The sequence below is a fragment of the Mytilus edulis genome, chromosome 4 (genome assembly GCF_963676685.1).
Source record: "Mytilus edulis chromosome 4, xbMytEdul2.2, whole genome shotgun sequence".
Taxonomy (NCBI): domain Eukaryota; kingdom Metazoa; phylum Mollusca; class Bivalvia; order Mytilida; family Mytilidae; genus Mytilus; species Mytilus edulis.
In genome coordinates, this window is record NC_092347.1 from 73,756,887 (window position 1) to 73,780,685 (window position 23,799).

Below are 23,799 nucleotides of genomic sequence, written 5' to 3' on the forward strand. Positions count from 1 at the left end.
ACTAAACTGACTGAAAGATTATGATTTCATCATATGAACATCAGGCACAATCCTTCCCGTTAGGGGTTTAGTATCATACCATCATAACATATATGAGAAGAACATAACCCGTGTCATGCCAACAACTGTTTTTAGAATAAATGTGTTTAGTTCCGATGCAAAGACCTTATCAGTGACTCAATATTAACGCCAAAATATGCAATCTTTAATGACTTGACAACAGTATCATAATTATATCCCTTCTTAATAAGTCTATTCAAAGGTTTTGTAAGTTTCTGAGGTGAATACTGACACCTTTGTGCTTTATAAAGAATATTACCATAAAAAATTGGATGTGAAATACCTGAACGTATTAGCAGTCTGCATGTTGAGCTATATTTACGAATGATGTCTTTATACCGATGATAAAATTTAGTAAATGTTTTGACTAGTTTGTGATATCGAAAACCCTGGTGTAATAATTTTTCAGTAATACATAAATTTCTCTCGTTAAAATCTAAAACATTGTTGCATACACGAGCGAATCGTACAAGTTGAGATATATAAACACCGTAAGATGGTGACAAGGGAACGTCACCATCTAAAAACGGATAATTAACGATAGGAAATGAAAAATCATCCCTTTTATCATAAATTTTAGTATTCAGCTTTCCATTAGTGATATAGATATCAAGATCGAGAAAAGGGCAGTGGTCATTGTTAGTATTAGCTTTATTTAAAGTAAGGTCAACAGGATAAATTTCATTAATATACATACTGAAGTCGTCATTATTGAGAGCCAAAATATCATCCAAATATCTAAAAGTATTATTAAATTTGTTTATCAGATGTTGTTTCGATGGGTCTTTGCATCGACACAAAAATCAGGCAAAAAAAACCAAACGTTTTTATATATGATGCATGAAAAGTTTATAGACAAATTTCAACAAAAAGTTATAAAATCCTTGAATTGGCCCTGGGAATTGTAATATATATGTTCCTGATTGGCCATATAAAAAATAACTATAAAGCCGTCACTGAGTATTTTGCTATTGCTGTTCTATAAATGGAAGATAGACAAAGACTTGCAAATCATAGCAATTGAGGACACTTGCTTCCTTTAAACTTATGATGAGCACAAAAATATATTTACACTAGGGTATTGTTGCACATAGATTCACATTATAATGTGCCCATGGTTAACCGTTAAGCCTTATCATTGGTAAGACACCTAAGAACCCAACAGACAGGCTTTGAGTTATTTTCTAATAATGACGTTTTCTTCATCCTCTTGTCCTCATTTTTTTTTATTTGTATGACGCAGACTTTTTGAAGTTGGTTTCAAGAAGAATAAAAATATGCTATGGCCATTCTTTATCGTCGTTTTCCGCTATATACTAGTATATCTTTTCAAAATTGAACTAATCATATCTGACTTTTTTTTTTATCCATATCTGACTAGCTTTTTGAACAAATTAAATGAATGGAAACCCTAGTGTTTAAGGAAAGATGTAATATATATAATCAATAACATTAAAGAATGAGATCCGATTCTATAATGCACAAACAAATTGTGTAAATCTAGGAAAATTAAACGTATGTACTGAGTTTAAAGAACATAAGCTCTGTCAAAATAAAGAAGTTTCGAAAATTCAATAACGACGATTCCTGCAAGAAATCGGTCAATTGATCGGTTAAAAGATGGTCAAAGAATCGTCATTTATGGGCAATAACTCTAATGAAGAGTGTACTAACGATTTCGGTAAAATTTGACTTATTTGTAGATACTGTTTTGTTGATTTTCTTTTGCTATTTAACATGTCTATCTACGAAATGTAAGTTTCCAGATAAAAGGCTAACATAAACAAATGGTAAACATCGACACTACAGAACAATCATTAAGGAGTCGATATCTGATTTAAACTTGGCTTGCTGACAATTTTAGATTTTTTAATCTATTTTGAGTAAAATGTACTTTAATGTTTAATAAGAAAATAAACAAAAGCGCCAAAAATTGATATAAAATCGCCATCAAAGGGCATCAACTCCAATGAGGAGTCAACTAACAATTTCAGTTATTTGTAGATCTTGTCTTGTTTATCAGTTTTGCTTTAAAAAGTTACTCTTTTTTTTCTAGTTTAACTTCAGGATAATTATCTAAATTGGAAAACAAAATACGTAATCATGTCTGTTAAGAAATTGTATGACAGTTTTGATACAAATGGACAAACATTTCTGTGTATATCAGATTAAAACTATTTTCTCGATTTATAGCAGTTTTCAAGGTAATGGACATTTCTAAATTTATTTGTTACCACTATGTAACATTTAACGAACACCAAATGATGAGCAATGCTAACTTGGCCTTTTTGAGCCAGGTGAGCCAAAAAAAAAAGAAGAAAAAAATGACCCAAGGGATAGTAAAAAAAACAGACTGAGCAAAAAATACCCAACCAAGAATAGATTGTGATATCAAGTACCTCAAAAGGGCAAGCATAAATTTCTGCCTCACATCTTGCAATTATCGTGTTTGGTGTTTCATTGTGTTGCGTGTCACAGTCGAGGTAAATACGTAAAAAAGGTGTCTAAACAATACACCTTCTCGATTGCTTCCGTATTTATGTTGATCTGTCAAAAGAATTTGCATCGTACAAAAGTTTCATATGTTTAACATGTCCAATGAATGTAGATTGTAATTAATGCAACTATTGTTGCTAGTTCTGTTAACATTAAGGTAAAGACTCCAAAATGTCATTCTTAACCTTTGTTAAATTGTTTGGATGTTTAACACATGTGTGTTCCGCATGACATTACAGTTGACCGGAAATAGTCTACATACAAATGATATGATGATAATTTGTTTTTTCAATTTAAAAATTTAAAGAACTCACTTGACGTTAAGCAACCAACAATCAATAAAAGAGAACTTTGTTTTTACAAATATTTGATCACAGGTGCCTTTGCACTACACAAAAACCAAATAAAACGTTCCTATTTTTCAGTAGTGTATTGCAAACCGATTGAAACCTTGGTACTTGGGGACCTGATGATGTTTTTAGCCCTCCACTGTTTTTTTTCCAAATCCGTGTAATACATCAAGCATTGAGACATAAGGCTGTGGGTAGTAAACTTGGAATTGTTAGTAAATAGTAAATAAAAGATACAAAAAAATTTCCAAAATTTTCTGGCAAAATGAAAACAAACATGAATGAAGCAAATTATTTAATAGACACTATATTCTAAGTAGAAGTCCTGCTGAGGTCTTTAGTCCCATTTTCCGGAACTTCCACCCCATTTTCCAGAACTTCCTCCATATTTTCCACCACCAATTCTTCCTCCAGAAGAAATACTACTACTGCTGCTACTGCTACTTTTCATCTTGATACCAGCTCCACTGCTTCCAGATAAACCACCGCCAAGACCACCTCCAAGTCCACCACCTAGACTACCACCTAGCCCACCGCCTAGACTTCCACCTAGCCCGCCACTTAAACCACCGCCTAGATTTCCTCCTAGTCCACCACTTACACCACCGCCTAGATTGCCACTTAAGCCACCACCAGTCGATCCGCTAAGGCTTCCTTTGATCTTACCCCCTAAAGATCCATCAGTTCCTCCGGTAAGGCCACCTCCAAGTCCACCAGAAAGTCCACCACTAACACCACCTCCAAGTCCACCTCCAATATTTCCTCTTACACCGCCTCCTAGCCCGCCACTTAATCCACCACCAGTTGACCCACCAAGGCTTCCTTTAATCTTACCACCTAATGATCCACCAGTTCCTCCGCTTAGGCCACCTAAAAGCCCACCACTTACACCACCTCCAAGTCCACTTGAAAGTCCACCACTTACACCACCGGACAGCCCACCTCCAAGTCCACCTCCAATATTTCCTCTTACACCGCCTCCTAGCCCGCCACTTAATCCACCATCAGTTGACCCACCAAGGCTTCCTTTGATCTTACCACCTAATGATCCACCAGTTCCTCCGGTAAGACCACCACTTACACCACCGGACAACCCACCTCTTTGTCCTCCAGAAATTCTTCCACCTAGACCACCAGAAAGACCTCCTCCTAGTCCACTAGAAATTCCACCTCCAAGACCACCAGAAAGTCCTCCTCCGAGTCCACTAGAAATTCCTCCTCCAAGTCCACCAGAACCCCCTCCCCCAACCTTGCCACTTAAACCACCGGACAGACCACCTCTTTGTCCGCCTGAAATTCCTCCTCCAAGACCCCCAGAAAGTCTTCCTCCAAGTCCACCAGAAACACCTCCTCCAACCTTGCCACTTAAACCACCGGACAGACCACCTCTTTGTCCGCCTGAAATTCCTCCTCCAAGACCCCCAGAAAGTCTTCCTCCAAGTCCTCCAGAAACACCACCTCCAACTTTGCCACTTAAACCACCGGAAAGTCCTCCTCCAAGACCACCTCCAAGTCCACTTGAAAGTCCACCACTTAAACCACCGGACAGGCCACCTCCATTTCCACTGGACAGTCCTCCTCCTAGACCTCCAGAAAGTCCTCCTCCGAGTCCACTAGAAATTCCTCCTCCAACATTGCTACTTAAACCACCAGACAGTCCTCCTCCAAGGCTACCACCAAGTCCTCCTCCAAGGCTACCACCAAGTCCCCCTCCAAGGCTACCTCCAAGTCCGCCTCCAAGGCCACCACTAAGTCCGCCTCCAAGGCTACCAGAAACTCCACCTCCGATGTGACCAGACCCAGCACCACCACCATGACCTACAAGTTTGGATGTTTTGTATTAGCATTTGTTGGGAAAATTACAAAAGCTGATTGTGATCACTAACATAAACACTTTTATTTGTTTTTTTATTAAATTTTTACTAATTGAATTTGTTTTAATGTTTTCCAAACTATCACTGTGATTTTAAAGTTTTTGATCTTATTTGTTATGACCTTGCAAAAAGGAGCAATAAGACTGACATGACGTGAATGTAACATCAAATGGTAGTTAACCCAAACTTCAGTGATCTCGACTTATATCATACAGCATTCAACCAAAGTGCTTGTAAGCACTGAACGGTAAAGATTGCTTCAATTTATCAGTTGGAAGTAGAATTGAATATTGCATTGGTTGTAGATTTAACAGCAATTCTAGACAAAGGAAGATAATTCCAAATTTTTAAAGATGATTTCAACAATGACATCATTTATATTTTAAGAACAGATATTAGATTTCTGCACCTTGCAAAAGTTATGTTATTTTCTTGACAAGTGTAACATCATTTTATGCCTTGAATATCTGAGCATATATTACTCGATAAATTTCTGGAATGTTCATGGATAGGATGTATAGAATGTTATGAACAATGCGCTATATTTTGTGTATCAAAAAGGTAGTGATCCTTGGAAAATTTAGATATCAAGTCAGTCCCATAAGATTTTGATTGCATTTCATGCAATTTTTACCTAAAAATGATTTGGTTTCTTCTACATTGAAAACATCAGTTTTATGTTCTATTTAAGGTAAACAGCTTTATTGTTATCTCTTACCATGTTTGTGACCTCCCGATCTCTTTCTTCTGTAATCTGTTGAAAAGAAACATTTTGTAAGTTGATACTTGAAATTTTCAGATGTTTGAGTCTTTCTACAATGGGGCTACATATTTTCTTAAAATTTGTTGTTTAAACTTATTTTTTTACAAATGAATTACTATTGCATGTAAAAATGATCTACAAGTGAAACACATGAGTTAAAGGATTAGCATTACCAGGGCTGCTTTCATGATAACTTTGACAATAACACATTCATCATAAAAAAAGAAGATGTGGTATGATTGCCAATGAGACAACTCTCCACAAGAGACCAAAATGACACAGAAATTAAAAACAATAGGTCACCGTACGGCCTTCAACATTAACTATGCTTCAAGTAATGTTTTCTCACCTTGCCTGTAGTCTGGGTTGTAATCACCAACAGACCTCTTTTTGTATGTCTCTTGTTGTGCAGAAACACAAGCAACCAAAACACACAAGGCAACTATAAACTGCATTCTGTAATAATAATTCATCTATCGTTTATAAAGATTTTCTATATTTAAATGTGATATGGGAGATGTGGTATAATTGCCAATGTTAGGTTTACATTAATTGTAACATATGACTTTTTCGAACTTTCAATCAAATATCATTTAATTGTACTGTAATTCTCTGCTGCAACTTCATCTTTTTTTTTAAAGTATCTTATTGTTTCAAGTTATATGTTTATATTGTAGTTAATATTTTCAAAATCGATGCATACACATGCATGTTGTTAAATTCTGCAATATTTGCGTTCCTTCGCCAAAAAAAAAGTTGTATTATCAAATATCATGTCGAGAAATGAGTTTGCGGTAAGAAACATAGTACCTGAATTATCTAAAAAATATATCTGGACTGAAATAGTATGTACAATGGACACGCATTATCTAAAACTATTATGCCATATTACATATAGCTTTGGAAACACCAAAATTAAATTCTTAAATAGATATTAAAAAATAATTGTTTAGGTATTTAAAAATCAGATTCTTAGATGCAATTTTTAGACTATTTTGCCCAAAGTTGAGAAAACTTATTAAGTCTTATATCTGTGAAAATTATCGAAAACAACTTTACATACTTAGAACGGTTCTACGAAATTATTTTATCTTTTTAAACTGAATATAGTTTGAAGATTTAATTCAAATTTAACTTTTAAGAGACCGTCATGTATATAAATACCTGAATATTTTGCTGATGGGCTGTCCTCGTAGCTTATCTGACAAAGATGTTGCAGCTTCTGGTTTTATACCATTTTACCAGACTTGTTATTAATTTTTCTGCATGTATCGTGCTCCCACTACAAGTGTTGAAATTACGGTCATGCGGAAATTAACAAACATAGGTAATTAGTAAGATGTTGTAAGATGTAAAATTTGTGTTTTGCAACAGGAAACAATAATTACATTTTACGTTAAAATTTGTTTACTATTAATTTCAATTGTTAAAGTTGCAGACTGTAAAAAATCCCCTTTTAGTTTAGACACACTTTAAAAGTAGGTTTTTGCTACCCTAGACGAATTGGAAACATACACGTACAATACTACTGCATTTAACTCATAATTAATTACAAAGAATAACCAAACGCCTTTTCAGAAGTTTTCACTTTAAAAACAGGAGTAGTAGCAGCACATTGTCAACACGGTCTAATATTAAGGTAAGTTTAGGATTTACAAATCTTAACATAATTTCATTTTATGCAATTATTTTAAACTTTTTTAATATAAAGAAAACACAATATTGTCAAACGAAAATATAGTTCTTAGTTTAAAAATCCACGAAGCAGCTGATGTTATGATATACAGTTGTAATTTTTTTTCTTTCAATTAGATGAAGTATTAATTATTTGCAAATGAAAATCAAACAAACAGTCAATTAACGACAGAATACCACAAGGCACCGATCATTCACCGTTGTACGTAAGGGACATGTGTTTTTGAATATCTTGAGAGATAAAAAAAAAATTGGTTTTGATCGAAAAAAAAAAGTAGAAAAATAAATTCAGCTTCAATAAAAAAAAAAAGAAGCTTGTTCCTATATTTTTTTTTAAAAAAATTGACTGAAAGTCCCGAGTATATATATGAATGATCGATGTCTTATTGTGGCTTGATTTACCATATGACTATATAACTGTTCAATAACTATACACTTTTGGTGGGAAAACACAAGAGCTGGCCAGCTGACGATCTAATTCAAATAACTCGAAATTGTTTCGGAAGGAGAGCTTTCCGAAAGAAGTTTTCAAGTTTTTCTTACCAATTAAAATTTCCAGAATTCATCTCAGTTTTAGATGTACTGTATTTTTATTTGAACTTCTAAACAATAACAAAACTACTGATAGAAAATGGAACAGAAGCAAATATAAGACGCGGAATTATGAAAAAATAAATCATATTGAAAAGCAATATTCTACACATAGCTCATTGTAAATATCTGATCATTAATTGTACTTTAGTTTCCTGTCTTAACGAGAGAGAGATTAAACAAAACATAAACTTTTTTGTTTTAAGATTTAACTGATGAACCACTTCTTCTTTTTATATATATATAGGATGAACATGCTTGCTGCTTTCAGTATTTTACTATTTTGTGGTTGTGGCCCAGCTTCTGGTTATGGTAGGTATACATGTAATACCTTATCAATTGCACCTAGTTATTTATGTCAAAAAGAAGTAGACCCTCAAAAGGGCTTCAAAATGGTTAGTGCCAGGGGAAGAAAAGGGGGAGGGGGTGTAACACGATTTGTTTATTATATAGTTCGAATGAATTATTTTAACAGCATTTCGGAGAGATCCGTTAAGAACGTGCTCTATTTACTTAGGTCATACCCGATACGTCCTTTTAACAACTTGTTTGTCCATTTCCTCCACCAGCACGACAGACCCTTCACTTGCATATGCATGAAATATTTGTTTAAGCAATCGATATAAGCTGTCCCATTTAGGTATCAGTCAGATTGTGATTGTGATACTTAATTTCAAAACTTTCAAAAATTATAAAATGATAAAACAAAACCAAAAACGTTGGTGACAACTTGGAAAAGGAGAATGGTCACTTTGTGGTTGTGGCCCATCTTCTGGTTATGGTAGGTATACATTTAATACGTTATCACTTGCACCTAGTTATTTATGCCAAAAAGAATTAATCTTATGACCACAAAAACATGCTATAGAAGATACAAAAGGATTATCCGAAGTGAAAGCTTCAAGGACAGGCAACACTATGAAAATATGTATAGAAACCCAATAAAACTAAAATTTTAATAACTAGAACCCCGAACAAACAAGAGGGAACAAGGTGGCCTTTGAACAATAAACAATTTCTGTTCTTCTAGTAGTACAAACAATCGGGTTAAACGTCGAAAGGGATGGAAGTAAGGGACGACATCAAAAGTTCAATGTAGGATAAAAACTTAATTCACATAGTTTTTTCACTGACCCACCCCCCCTCTTAACTTAATTTGGGAAAAATTGATTTACCAATAGGGATATATGTAAAAATCGATTTTATATATACAAAACTTGCAGAATATTAACCCCCCCCACCCCAAACTATTTGATTTAATTTTTTTATCCTACATCGATCTTTTGATGTCATCCTTAAGTATGAATTGTGACTACGACAAGAAGACAATACATCTATATTTATCTACATCTAATTGTGCATGTACCAAGACAGGCTACAAAGACCATGTGTTGTTAGTCCTTCTGCATGTATCAAGTCAGGCTACAAGGACCATGTGTTGTTAGTCCTTTTGCATGTACCAAGTCAGGCTACAAGGAACATGTGTTGTTAGTCCTTCTGCATGTATCAAGTCTCACTAATATTAGGATTTGTGTATTGTTGATTGGATATAAACTTCACCAAAAACTACATTAACCAAAAACTTTAACAGGAAGCTAAACAGACTGACGCATGGCTAACAGACGCATAGACCGAAAAGACATAATACCCCTAGATGGGGCATAAAAAAACTTTGCTACCGCTCAACCGTATGATACATTGAATTAAAACCCCCATACTATATGATTTTGTTAACTATCATGCATAATTTTCTGTACCTTATGTTTTTATTTTTGTAAAATATTCCTTCAGGAATAAATCAAATTTTTTATCCCCCCTCTTTTTTGGGGTTATATAAGGTCCTGATTGACATAAGACAACTTTCATTATGATAGCAATAAGATTTGCCTGCCGGTAAAGTCCAAATAAATATCACCTGATTTTCTTAATTGTTTGATAGCAACTGGTAAAAGACATGCTTGCGATGATGACTGTGGAGGTAATGCAAACCATGGCATTGGATTGGGAGGTGGAGTTGGTGGCAAAATTGGTGGATCCTTTAGTAGCAAATTCAAATCCAGCTTCAGTTCATCGAGTGGTGGATCATCAAACATGGGTATAGGCAGCGGATCAGGCTTGGGTATAGGCGGTGGAGTTGGATTAAGCACTGGTGGGGGCTTATCAAACGCGATGTCAAGCTCAGGTGTAAGCGGAGGAATTGGAATCGGCTCTGGCGGTGGCTTATCAAGCTCGATGTCAAGCTCACATGTAGGCGGTGGAGTTGGATTCAGCTCTGGTGGTGGTTCATCACACTCGATGACAAGCTCAGGTGTCAGTGGTGGAGTTGGATTCGGTGCTAGTGGTGGGTTATCAAACTCGATGTCTAGTGGAATTGGTATAAAAATGAAGAGTGGATTTTCTCAAGGTGGTAGTGTTGGACTGAGAGGACGCGTAGGAATGAGAACTGGAGTTGGTGGTGGGATTGGTAGTAGTGGTAGTATAGGTGTGGGCGGTGCAGGTGGTATTTCTGGTGCTAGTGTTGGAGGTGCATCAGCTGGTGGTATCTCAAAAGTCAGTGTTGGTAGCAGTGGATCATTTGGTGGAAATATCGGTGGAGGCATTGGTATGAAAGTCAATACTGGCCATTCAGGTGTAAACAGAGTGGGGATGACTGGCAGTGGTGGCATAGGCGGAGGAGCATCTGGCTCAGTTAGTGGAAATTTAGCTGGAAGTATCTCTAGATCTGGTAGTGATAACGATCAAAATGGTTCAGTCGGTGGTAATGGTAACGATGATGATAATGGAAATGGTGGTGAAACAGTAATGGCTATTTCTGGTGGAAATAATGGTGAAACACGATTGGGAATTTCTGGTGGAAGTGGTGGTGAAACAAGAATAGGAATTTCTGGTGGGAGTGGTGGTCAAACAAAAATTGGCATTTCTGGTTCTAGTTCCGGTGCAGATAACAATAACGGGGCTGTAGGTGTTAATGTAAAATCCTCACAGACAAGCAGTGGTACGAGTGGCGTAAGTGGAATAAGAATGAGTATACAAACTGGAGGTTCTGGTGGAAGCAACGGTGCCGCTGGTGTGGGTATGTCTGGTAATGGAGGTTCTCAGATTGCCAGCAGTGTTGGTGGTTCTGGTGGAAGCAGCGGTGTCGCTGGTAATGGAGTTGCTCAGATTGGTGGCAGTGTCGGTGGTTCTTCTGGTATTTCATCCAGTCTTTCACATTCTGGTTCTGCTGGTGTCAGTCAAGGAGGATTACAGGTTACACAAGATTCTGGAATATCTGGTAACATCGGCGGTGGAGTAGATGGAAGTGTTATCGGTGCTGGATCTTCTGGGTTAGGTAGTAGTACTAGCAAATCTGCGACTATCAGAGGACGGGTTGGGGAAGATATTGGGATAAAGATAAAATCTGGTGTTTCTGGAGGCAACATGGGTGTAGCTGGTGGTAGCGTTCGAGGTGGTGGTACTTCGGCATTTTCCAGTTCTAGCAGTGTAGATGGTGGTAGCTCATTTGGGTCAAGTTTAGCACAGACTGGCGGTACAGGGTCTGGAATCAACGTAAAAACAGGCATTTCGTCAAGTGGAGGTGTCCCATCTTCTGGAGGAGCTTTAATGGGTGGTGGATCAAATGCACATAGCAGCTCTTTTGCAAAAGGTTCTAGTTCGTCAAAGTCAAGTGCAAAGTCAAGTTCAAGTTCCAATAGCAGTGGTTCAAGTTTTAGTTCCAGTTTTAGCAGCAGTATTGGTGGTAGTGCTGCAGGTGGGGCCAAGTTAGGAGGTGGAGGAAAATGGGGTGGAAGTTCTGGGAAATGGAATGGAAAATATAAAGAAAATGCGTAATTCATATAAAACATAATAAATTACTCTAAAATATGTTTGCGTTATTGGACTGCTTTTATATAGCTATAATAAAATTTATATATATATTATAAATAGTAACATGTGGCAGATGTTCTAGAAGCTCCAGATTGAAAAAAAAATGAATAAGAGTATTTTTTTTTGCCGCAGTGAGCAATAAATTCATATTATAGGTATCATGCGTAACATTTTGTACGTCAGACGCGCCTCTGTGGTGTATAGAGTAAGAGTATTGCAGACCCAAAATTATGAAAGGTTTCGCTAAATGCAGCCCAAGTTGTCTATTCCTGGGGTAGAACTTTTTAGTATTTCGAAAAATGCAAAGTTTTGTAGATAATTAATTCATAAAAATGACCGTATCAATGATAATTCATGTTAACATAGAAGTTATAGGCTCGTGAAACCCTCGGGAAGGAAACCTCCAAAAGCAGTGACATCGACCCAGTGGTCGTAAAAAAACTCATCTTGGATACCAAGCATAAAAACTTTGTGCGTCAACCGCAGATTTCGTCTAGACATCCAAAAACACAAAAAGGCAAAATAAAGTACGAAATTGAAGAGCAAAGAGAACCCGAAGTTTCCAAAGTTTTGGCCTAATATAGCCAAGATTATCTACTAGTATACAGGGTTATAAAAATTCTCAGTATTTTAGATAATTTAAATTTCTGTAAATTAATGATTAAAAAAGACCATATCAATGATAATTTATGTCAAAACAGAGGTGCTGACTCCTGGGCTTGTGACATCCTCGGATACAATATACAGCCCAGTAATGTATTTTCTAGAGCCTGGTTTACATGGTTTGCAGTTGTGTTAAATTGTGTTATTAAGTCTTAGACGAAGCACGTTTAAAAAACCACTAAGGGACGACATCAAAAGATCGATGTAGGATAAAAAACTTAATTCACATAGTTTTTTCACTGACCCCCCACCCCCTGTTAACTTAATTTGGGAAAAATTGATTTACCTTTCTGGATATATGTAAAATCGATTTTGGATTAACAAAACTTGCAGCAATGTTGACCCCTCCCCCAACTATTTGATCAGACCTTACTGTAAATGTGGTATAATTTATTTTTTGTTGAAAGTAAGAGATGCATTAAGCATTTTCCCCAAACTTATTAAGAGAAAGAATCAATTATATAAAGTTGAAAGGGATGTTAAAGGATAATGCAGCAAGTTTAATTTCTTTTCTTTCTACAAGACACGTCGACTTCTCGACTATCATGAGATCAAGAGGAAAAAGAAGTGTTGTTTATGCACTTGAGATTCGGCAATTGTGATTATTATACTTTTAAACTAATTGTCTGAAATTATAGAACCCATATTAGTAGTTTTTGATAACTTTGAAATTATCAATTTCGCTGAGACTAGTCCTGTGCACCTTGTAAGATAAACAGTGTATATACCGAAACCTGTTGGGCATTGGGCCACTATTCAAATCAGCTGTTAATAGTAAATTTGACTTTTTCACTTATAATAACAACCAATCATAGCTAAATAATGTTGAGCGAAACGTCGTGGTTAATTAGCGAATAGGAGAGCCGACGAATTGTTGACGCTGCCAAAACTCATTCTTGGCGCATTGGTAAACATTGATAAAGTTTAGAAATAGTTATGTGTATCGACTCTACAAATTGACGCATGGAAAAGATTTGGACCATGACCCCCTTAAACCAATCGAAACTTCTCTTTTAAAATATGGCACCTTGTAGTAAAATTTCATACAAAGCAAGACCCTTTTACAAACTAATATCCTGAAACTTAAAAAATGCTACTTTTGACCACTTTTTTGTCCTTAATTACTAAACTGCTACAACAATAACACGATTGTGGTATGAAACCTTGTGCGCTTTCTGTCCCTTTTTAACCCGTAATTATTTAACGATATCAAAAACATTTCAAACTTTCCTTTTGAAGTATGGAACCTTTGGTTTAATTTCATAGTAATCTATACTCTTATACACACATCATTGTCTTAATACATGAAACATGCTTGTTTTTGGCCCTTAATGCATAAATAGCTATGACTATAACCCCAACCGTTCTATTGTGGTAGGGAACACCCTAGTAATTGTCTGTGAATCTGACAAAAAAGTTTAAGTTCGACCATTTTTCGCCCCTAGTTCCTTTACAGCTATTATAATAACCCCCAAAAATTAATACCAACCTTTCTAATGGTGTGGGGAACCTTGTGCGAAAATATAGACCAAATAAATATTTTTTTCTAAAAATGTCCTGTTCTAAATCGGGAATATGGCAGTTGTTATCAAATATTTTTTATGTATGTAGCATTGGCGTTTGTTTTTGATGCATTTCAGTGGTTTTATTGTTCCATTATTTTCCCTCGTTTTTAGTTTGTTACCCAGATTTATTTTCTCACAATCGATTTATGACTTTTGAACAGCGGTATACTACTGTTGCCCTTATTTAAATACTTTTAAAGTTAGTCTTAAAATCAGACTGATAACTGTTTTGGTCCCTTTCTGGCCCTAATTGCAAAACACTGAGACAATAACCCCAAAGTCAATCATAGCCCTGCTATTGTGGAATGGAACTTTGTACTTAAATTTCTTCCACATCAATACATGGTGGCCTTCGGATAATATCTGCTCTTTCGTCGGTTTGTTGTCTCTTTGACATATACCCAATTTCCGGTTGTATAAAATCATTAGACAAAACAAACCCATAGTTTTTAACATTCTCTGTACGAAGAAAAGGAGAATTGATATCTATGACAGGTAGAAACTTCGAAACATTAAGCATACATTAAGTATACAAAATATGAAGTATTCAGGTATTCAGGTATTCAACTGCTGAAATAGTAAGTAGCACACACAGAGCTAACGACACAGCCGCTAGAATAGCTTGCCTATGTATCACATTCTGGAAACAAAAAATGACATTTCATCCGAAGTAGAATTGCAAAAAAGTTTAGAAATTTCTCATTGAACGAAACTGCTTACTTTGTCACGTGTATAAATAAATAGAAATAACAATTTATTATTAATCTGGTGCAACTCAAGATTTACATGTTCACCAGGTATGCTCATTACAATAAAAAAATGAAATCCAGGTGAAACGCATTTGACATCATATGTTATCACACCTTAAAAAATATCAGAAATGAAATTTGGTAAAGGTATTAGTATATTTGATTTATAATCTTTATTGTTTGTCACTTTAATAGACTTCAGACATATTCTAATAGTTGTACAACATCTACTTTGAAGCTATATACTACGTAATCAAAACTATAGGCCGTACAATGCAGGTGCATCATAATTCACAACTATTAGTTTTCCTTTCTTTAAATCAAATGCCAGCCCAAAAGGGCACCTGATTCCATCTTCAATTCCAAGCACTTTTTTTGCTTGTTTTCCATCCGACGACAATACAATTATACTATCGTTACCAGCTGAAGCAATATACACATTTGAGTCTTTATCAACAGATACCCCCCGCGGAGATTGAACTAACTGATCTTTGTATTCCCACATCTTCTCTCCAGTCAACGAGCAGCATGTTACTGTGTGGTGTGAGTTATTGGTATAGTAGATCTTTTCTTTCAATGTTGCTACATAACTCCAATGTGGCAAGGTGTGGTCTTTTACCAAAGTAGAAGAGCAATTACCTGACATATTTACTTTCTGAATACCTGTGCCATACTCAAAGTATAACAAATAGCCATCTGAATAACATAAACCGAAGCAAGCATTGTTCGTGCTTATTTTGCGTTCAATTGTTTCAGTTAAAACGTTAATAATTTGTAATTGTTTCGATGCAGCAAATGTTACAGCGACTATCTTGTTATCCACACAGGCACAATCTACCGGAAGTGGAGTCGATAGAGGTATGCGACGCTTCAAGGTTCCATCTACCTTTAAAATCATAAGACGTTGATAGCCGTATTCTATCAGAACGATTTCTCCTGTACTAGAAATTGAACAACCAGTGGTATAAAAACAATCAAATTTACATTGTAATTTCATTGTTATATCATCGATAGTTTTAGATGACACGTGTTCTAATGACATTGTCTGTGCTTGTGTTGCTTTCCCAATCTGCACTTCTACCAATGGAGAGCTCAATTCGATGGATATTGTACCTAGTGAAGTAACAGTTGACATTACGTCGGTTATTTTGTTCTCAATTTTACAGTTTATATCCATCTTCTGTAAACTTTCATCATCGAATAAAGACTGCATGAATATTTCAACTTTTTTAATTCTGTTTCAATCATCTTACTACCTAGAAATGCTTGAAGGTCTGATGCATATTCTTTGATTGTTGAAATATCATTTTCCATTGAATTAACTTTTTCTGCATTTTCAGCAAGCTTTCCCAGCAAGTCCTCAGTTTGTGATTTAACTTTCGTTTCCGCAGCATATAAATCCTGAAGTATTTGTTGTTCTAGGTAGTCAAGGTAATTGTTAATTTTAATACGGACGTGTTTTATTTCATCGTTAAATTTATGCTTTTGTTTCTGAATTTCAAAAAGATTTTGTTTTCGATCTTTAACAGCTCTATCGATATTCAGTTTGATATCTTTCAGATTTTGATCAAGACTTTCCAATAAGACTGAAGTCTTTGCTGTTTGTATGACATTCTCCAGCGATAATATCCCAACACATTCAGCATGGTAAGACTGAATACATAGTGGACAACAGACATTTTCATGTTGGGGACAATAATTCTGGAATTTTCTGTCATGCTGTTGACAGTGTTGTGATATATTAGTGATTGACGGTGGTAATTGTTTGTAGTTGTCGACAGATATAACTCCATGGTTACGTGAGGATTTGGATGCACTGTGATGCTTTAGACATGGGGAACACAGTCCTTCATCACATTCAGGGCACCAATAGTCAGCATTTGGAGATGGTATGGTATTGGTTCAATATATTGATGTTAAAAAATGTAAAACATTCGGTGACCTTGCAGCTGACTATAAAAAAAATATGTCCCAATAAATTTCTATATCGCACATACTAGCACATGTTTTTGCCCGATCCGACATTAACAACTCTATAAAGTCTGCTGAAAGGGAACGCCGTACAAAGAATACAGCTTCGACAAAAGTGTATCAGATTTTTGAGGGGAGAAGTATTCCTGACTCGAAAACTCTACAAATCCCCTATAATTCCACCTGATGTGACCTTTACGTAGACAGAACTTTGTAAAAAACTCAAGAGGAGGCCGATACTCAATGCCTTAAACTTTGACACGAAGTTTATGGAAATGTAAAAATGCGAAAGAACAATCATACGGACCTCTAATACAAATGTGATTGCTCTGTGTGTTTGCTACTAAAAATATATGACACATACAAGCGAGTTGTGAGTGCAGATGAGGACAATAAGCAGTGTAAAGGATAGGCAAATATTTTAAACCATTCACTATAACTATGTGTCTGTCTTTCCTTAACAATTTGTAAACTATTGTCTGCTGTACATGAACTTACCGGAAGCGACACAACTTCGTCTTTGTTTGGAGTAGATATACAAACTGTCGACAAAACTTCGAAGGACACGCACGGCTATTTCAGTGGTTTTTAGAGTTTCGGTAATATTGACAAAGATGAAGCCCTTGTTTGGGCATGAAAGTTAATTTCAAAGCTTTATGATAAAAAAATATCTCTTTAAAACCGTTCCATCATAATAATTATTCAAGCTTGCCACCAGTACAGATGTAAGTTTAGTCATCTTACCTCCCTGTGAGTCGGCACTGAAATAGCATGTTTACGTACTTCGTTTCAAACTAAAAATTTGGACCGCATTACACATTGCTAAACCCGTATCCGGTCACCTTTAGAATATGGTTGAGTGAAATGATTCATTACACCCCGTGTATTTTAAAGGACATATGTCAGCAGAACTCTTGTAGGATCTTGTGTTTTCATTGAAGAGGAATATCTGCAGGTAAAAAAGTCATGTGTTTGTTCGCAACAAAGCCTTACATGTTCGGAACTTGGCTTCTGTAAAGGATAAGAATTATGTAGAAATTTCAAATCATGTTCCTTGACGGATGAACCAGAAGATACTCCTGGCATAATTCTGTTGTGTGGATCTCTTTGATTGGATTTTTGAATTGTAAATGTTTTAGAGGTATTGAGTTCTTTTTAGTTTTAATGAATGACATGATTGAGCTTATGCAAAATACGCCGTCATTAAGTAGGCTTCAGGTAAAAATAATATTGATCATTTATTGATGAGGTTGCATGTCAGTCGGCAAGGTAACTACTGTAACTTTAACAGATTATGCGTTGATCTTGTATAATAGAAAACAAATGTTTGAAAAACGCCAATTTCCAAAATAAATTCTTATTCAGTTTTGTTTTACATTTTCCAGATAAATGATTGTCAATTGATTTGAAAAAATGTCTGTATCCGAAGTTTAACCTAAATTGTTGTATATGTCTTCAAATTTTGAAAGTATGGAAGAAAACAAATACAAACAGAATTTGATCTTTGACCTTATTTCATGCAAAACATTCATCACATTTCTTTTTGACGACATCGATATTTAAATAGTACTCATTTTCCCGAATCTAATGATATATAATATAGCAATATAGTATGTTTGACGATTAAATCTAAAAAATATCGGGTCTGGTCACCTTACTATTTGATGGCATACGGTTTCATTAAATTCACACAAATAGACATATATATCTGATCTGTAGTCAAGTCCCTATGCTTGTATCTGAGTTAGAACGTCTTCCCCCGAGTTCTCACATATATAAACACATGTTATGGGAGGAGACTAGCATAGTATTGAAAATTATTGCACTTAATTTAACCTAGTTAAAACCTACATATGAGTGTTTTAAAAAGCTATTTGAAGAAAGAAAACACCACATACCATCAAAATGTCAAACATTTATATTACACTTTGTCAGAATATAAGACTACATTGCGAAAAAAAAACCAATAAATTATACATTGAAGACGGAAAACTACGTGTTACATTTAAGGGTTATTTTGGAACTAGTATTAGAAATTATACGTCAATTATACATTATTTGATCAAAGAGAAAATATTACTATTGATTAATAATAAATGTTCATAAATTGCCAATTTAATCTGACAGATGCAAAAATTAAGACTCTCTTCGACAAACCTAATGTTTAAATTCCTTATATATTTAAATGCGACAATCAATTCAATGAAAAGAAAAGAAGTGGTGATAAGTTTATTAAATTCATATCCAAACTTAATTAAAAATCTTTCATGCATTTCTAGGACGAGAAAAAAATAACAATAAATACAAAAGGTAGGTTTTTGTGATAGAGTCCGTCCGAGGGGAAGGTCTGTGAAATTCGGACTGCCTTTGAAAAATAAGTGTGTATACGCGCGTTTGATGCAAATACAAACTTTCAATCCTGGTATCTATGACTAGTTTGGAAAAGGATAGTAATTTTGACTTGCATGAAAGAGTTATTTTTAAAAGCACTCTAGCGTGACGGCACTCTAAACTAGGGTTCAGTGTTAACACCCCTATTTTGCTCGGACGAAGCTGCGTATTCATATATTCTGCACAACCAGAAGGATGTTCTACTTTTACAAGGGTTTTACAGCTGTAACTAATAAAAGGCAAGTTCGATTGAATCGTTTGTCTTTGTTGAGTTGTAGATAGAAACGAAAAGTGATACTTAAATCAATTTCGGCCTATCCCTTTCTGGTCCCCTTCATAAAATAGTTTGTTTCTTTTATTTGAACCTGTTTTGGGATCCATTTTGGCAAATATAATTTTCATGCAGGAAATCTGGTTTGCTGTCAATTGACAGCCTCTTGTGCTTTGTTTTCCATCAATTTTGATGTTTTAGCTTCGGTTCTGTGCATCTGTATTAGTATATTCTATCTGTTCTGATTTTCTTATCCTTTCCTACTGACCCTTCAGTATATATCTGGTTATGTTGTTTGTTATTCGATTTTCATTGTAATCCCAAGCTATCAATATTATTTTCTGAGTTAATTCTAGACTTTTTTTTATCTCTTTCCCTCTAGATTTTGTATTTTTATTGAAGAATCGCATTTTCTATAAAAAAAACCAAAAAAACTTACACCCATGGGAAGATCTTTTGTAAAAGGTCTTTTTAAAATCTGGGTATTCCAATCGTTAACCACTATGTCTCTCTAACGTATGCTTTCCACAATCTTCTCAAAATTCTGGTCAGTAAAGATTTACCAAACCCATTTGATCTAAAAAAATAAATACATCTAAAAGGAAGAAAAAAACCGTGCACTTCACCCTGACCCGGAGAGCTTATGTTTTACTATCCTCAATAACGGCATAGGCCCGGCAGAACTACTGAGTCACTGGAAGTGGCCCGGTTGGTGATAGAAAATGGCCGAAAATTAACTAAACCCATGAAACATGGAAGGATGAAAATGCAACATGTGTCTACTGCCACACTCCCTCTATCTTAATGGTCCAAATTCTCCACCATTGCAGCCTTCAATGCGACACTGGATCAACCCTGGGGTGTAAAAGAACTCAATACGATTTTCCATATTTTTTTCATCTCAATCGCGATCTGCGAATAGTTTTATTTCCATCTGAAATACGAATTAACAGGTAACTGTGAAATGAGACAATGCATTTTGTTTCACTGAACAAATGTTTCTGTCAATTCGATATCACAAGCAAATCCCCTTTAAAAATAATGCAATATGTTATGTCAAACGTTTCTCTTGAAAATTCTGACACAGCCCACATTAGCCAGTTGTATGAAAATGATAATTGGGTTTATTTGGTATTGGTGTTTACGGTTTTATCACCGTGACTGAAAACCTAGGAGTCTATGGCCAACAAATTGTCGTATAATGGGATATGCCAATCCAGAATATTCATACTAAATTGGTACACATAGACCAATTCGAGGATTTGAATATTGATACAGATTAATCAATATAGGTACTCGCAGTATCGCAAGTATGTTAATATAATTTGCAAAACAATTGTTCATGCACGTATACAGGAGTATCCTTAGATCATACTCGCCCTTTCTTGTAGAATAAAAAGTCATGTTCCCCCCTTTGTTTCCAATCATAGTTTTTTTCTTCTGTCTATGGAATCTTGACTATAAATTCATGAACTACATCAAAAATTCTTTGCATGGCGTCGCGCATCCATCCTACGTGAATTCGGACTGTAGCTTAAACTTTCATTGAGGTTTGATTCGGTTACAATATCAATTCATTTGGTAAGAATATTGTGTATTCTAATATTAATAATTTTTGGCATTTAGTTCTTTTGTGGGTACATGTTCTGTATGACACGGTAACATAAGGGAGATAGATATCTCAATCTTCTTCATTTTCACAATTTTTACATAAAAAAATGCCTGTTCCTAGTCAAGAATATGACCGTTGTTATCCATTCTATTGATGTGTTTGAGCTTTTGATTTTGATAAAGGACTTTCCGTCTTGAATTTTCCTTCGAGTTCGGTATTTTTGTTATTCTACATTGACTACATTTGAAGGGTCTTTTGTAGTACTCTATTATACCGTTTGACTGCAGATGAAAGGGAGTTATTTTCAGTTTCGGCAATTTGCAATAGATTGCAAATACTACTTTGATTCGATCTCACGTCACTGATCAGTATGTATACGACATGGCGTCCCAAAACGAGAAATAAATTCTCGTTACAAACTTGTTGGACACTGTCCGAACACAAGGAGAGAGTTTGATGCTTCAGTCTACATGGTAAAGTAGCTGTTCTAATTAGTGTAATTGAGTTGATGGCGATGTATTCCTTCGGTCTGTTAACATGTCTATGTTGCATGGAAGATTTGCCTCTACCAGGGCCAGTTTTCTTTGATGGTATTATAGACCCCATCGTGTTAGTTTAAACATATTTATTTATAGTGGATTGGGAAACAAGTTATTGCAACTTATATTAATCCCTTTCCACTTTGCGGAAACACCACATCATGTTATGTCTGTTGTCATTCCTGACCAATAGAACCTTGCGCTAACGAGTTCTATTGCTACTGATATGCCCAGCCGTTTTACGATCATGTAGAAGACGCAAAATTTACCCCGATTTTTTTTGGTAGAACTAGTTGCTGATACGATGATCCATCACTGTTTTTCCATATTCTGTTAGAATATCACTAATTACCTCCAGTAACTCCCATTATCTAACAAAATGTTAAAATCTTGATCGGTTATGCTTATAGAAAGTTTTTTCTGTATTTGAAGAAGCGTTCTCATAGAACCGATTGTTCTGTCGTCATGTTATTATTGTTTTATTTCTGTTGCACTCCATTGTTTTGTGAGGTTTGATTCTTGAAAGTCAACCGAAGTGCTGACATTACGTATTTTGTAATTATGTTCTGTTTTGGTGGTAGTATCTATTGTGTTGACATGCATTAATATTACTGAAACAATAAACAATTATTTTCTTTACTTTAACGCTGTGGACGTTGAAATAGGGCGTCTGTATTGTCATGCAATGTTCATGTTGTATTTGTTGTATCATTAGTGACAGGTATTATAACATGTTCCCAACCCCTTATTCTGTCTGATAACTCTATTTTTAGTGCTTGCAAAATCACCACGGATTTTTCTTGTAACGAACGTTTGACAATACGCAGGAATATGAACAGTTACTTTGAAGTGTAATCTTGCAAATTGTTTATCCTACGTGGTTGAATTCAACCAACGGAGAGCATTTTGTCTATTACAAATGCATTTCTTGACCAAAAAATGCCAAGTCTAAAATACCCGCCATACTACCTAGTTCTGCCACGATCACATAATTTGTAAACATTTCAACCCCTAGCATAATTAGCAGTTTAGTTTTCCACATACTGCCAATGGTTATTTGTTAGTATTTGTTAATGTTATGTCTGTTGTCATTCCTGACCAATAGAACCTTGCGCTAACGAGTTCTATTGCTACTGATATGCCCAGCCGTTTTACGATCATGTAGAAGACGCAAAATATACCCCGATTTTTTTTGGTAGAACTAGTTGCTGATACGATGATCCATCACTGTTTTTCCATATTCTGTTAGAATATCACTAATTACCTCCAGTAACTCCCATTATCTAACAAAATGTTAAAATCTTGATCGGTTATGCTTATAGAAAGTTTTTTCTGTATTTGAAGAAGCGTTCTCATAGAACCGATTGTTCTGTCGTCATGTTATTATTGTTTTATTTCTGTTGCACTCCATTGTTTTGTGAGGTTTGATTCTTGAAAGTCAACCGAAGTGCTGACATTACGTATTTTGTAATTATGTTCTGTTTTGGTGGTAGTATCTATTGTGTTGACATGCATTAATATTACTGAAACAATAAACAATTATTTTCTTTACTTTAACGCTGTGGACGTTGAAATAGGGCGTCTGTATTGTCATGCAATGTTCATGTTGTATTTGTTGTATCATTAGTGACAGGTATTATAACATGTTCCCAACCCCTTATTCTGTCTGATAACTCTATTTTTAGTGCTTGCAAAATCACCACGAATTTTTCTTGTAACGAACGTTTGACAATACGCAGGAATATGAACAGTTACTTTGAAGTGTAATCTTGCAAATTGTTTATCCTACGTGGTTGAATTCAACCAACGGAGAGCATTTTGTCTATTACAAATGCATTTCTTGACCAAAAAATGCCAAGTCTAAAATACCCGCCATACTACCTAGTTCTGCCACGATCACATAATTTGTAAACATCTCAACCCCTAGCATAATTAGCAGTTTAGTTTTCCACATACTGCCAATGGTTCTTTGTTAGTATTTGTTAATGTTGAAGTAATTTTAATCAATTATGATTTGTCACGTTTTAATTCATCTTAATTTTCGTTTGAAATCAGCGTCACTACTGATCCTCTGTCAATCAACATATTAGTGACTTAACCACCAATTTTAACATTAGCAAACCAACTTATTTGTCAAGAATGGAAGGGTGTTGAAACTGTACGTGATACTTTAATACTGCGTAACCCATTCCTCGAAATGACAGAAAGTCGGGCCATTAAACATTCATCCCGTTGTATTTCATGGTATTTGCTTTTCATTTGTGTCTAGTTAAACCGAGAGCTCGTTAGCTTTTAAAGATTAACAGGGGTCTATTACCTTCGGTTTTGTTGTTCCCTTGAAT

The 23,799-nt window shown here is 35.3% G+C and overlaps 4 protein-coding genes across 5 annotated transcripts; 1 reads left to right on the forward strand and 3 right to left on the reverse strand.

Moving 5' to 3' along the window:
• Positions 1 to 3,188: 3,188 nt before the first annotated feature.
• Positions 3,189 to 6,956, reverse strand: LOC139520472 (uncharacterized). 2 transcript variants are annotated; one of them, XM_071313118.1, is made up of 5 exons: positions 6,708 to 6,956; positions 5,893 to 5,999; positions 5,499 to 5,534; positions 3,504 to 4,724; positions 3,189 to 3,443 (listed from the first exon to the last, which is right to left on the reverse strand). In XM_071313118.1, exons 2-5 carry the CDS (start codon positions 5,996 to 5,998, stop codon positions 3,244 to 3,246), a joined length of 1,563 nt encoding a protein of 520 aa, XP_071169219.1. In that variant the 5' UTR covers position 5,999; positions 6,708 to 6,956; the 3' UTR covers positions 3,189 to 3,243. The 2 variants fall into 2 exon arrangements, with proteins under 2 accessions (XP_071169219.1, XP_071169218.1); XM_071313117.1 differs by having other exon boundaries at positions 3,189 to 4,724; positions 6,708 to 6,955.
• A 19-nt stretch (positions 6,957 to 6,975) lies between these two features.
• On the forward strand, positions 6,976 to 11,674 carry LOC139520471 (uncharacterized transmembrane protein DDB_G0289901-like). Its single transcript, XM_071313116.1, has 3 exons — positions 6,976 to 7,182; positions 8,077 to 8,141; positions 9,769 to 11,674. The coding sequence occupies exons 2-3, from the start codon at positions 8,078 to 8,080 to the stop codon at positions 11,658 to 11,660; spliced, it is 1,956 nt and encodes a 651-aa protein (XP_071169217.1). The 5' UTR covers positions 6,976 to 7,182; position 8,077; the 3' UTR covers positions 11,661 to 11,674.
• A 3,258-nt stretch (positions 11,675 to 14,932) lies between these two features.
• On the reverse strand, positions 14,933 to 15,808 carry LOC139521520 (uncharacterized). The gene has a single exon (XM_071314996.1). The coding sequence runs from the start codon at positions 15,806 to 15,808 to the stop codon at positions 14,933 to 14,935; it is 876 nt and encodes a 291-aa protein (XP_071171097.1).
• A 32-nt stretch (positions 15,809 to 15,840) lies between these two features.
• Positions 15,841 to 21,524, reverse strand: LOC139521521 (uncharacterized). The gene is made up of 2 exons (XM_071314997.1): positions 21,339 to 21,524; positions 15,841 to 16,497 (listed from the first exon to the last, which is right to left on the reverse strand). The coding sequence occupies exons 1-2, from the start codon at positions 21,522 to 21,524 to the stop codon at positions 15,841 to 15,843; spliced, it is 843 nt and encodes a 280-aa protein (XP_071171098.1).
• Positions 21,525 to 23,799: the final 2,275 nt, after the last annotated feature.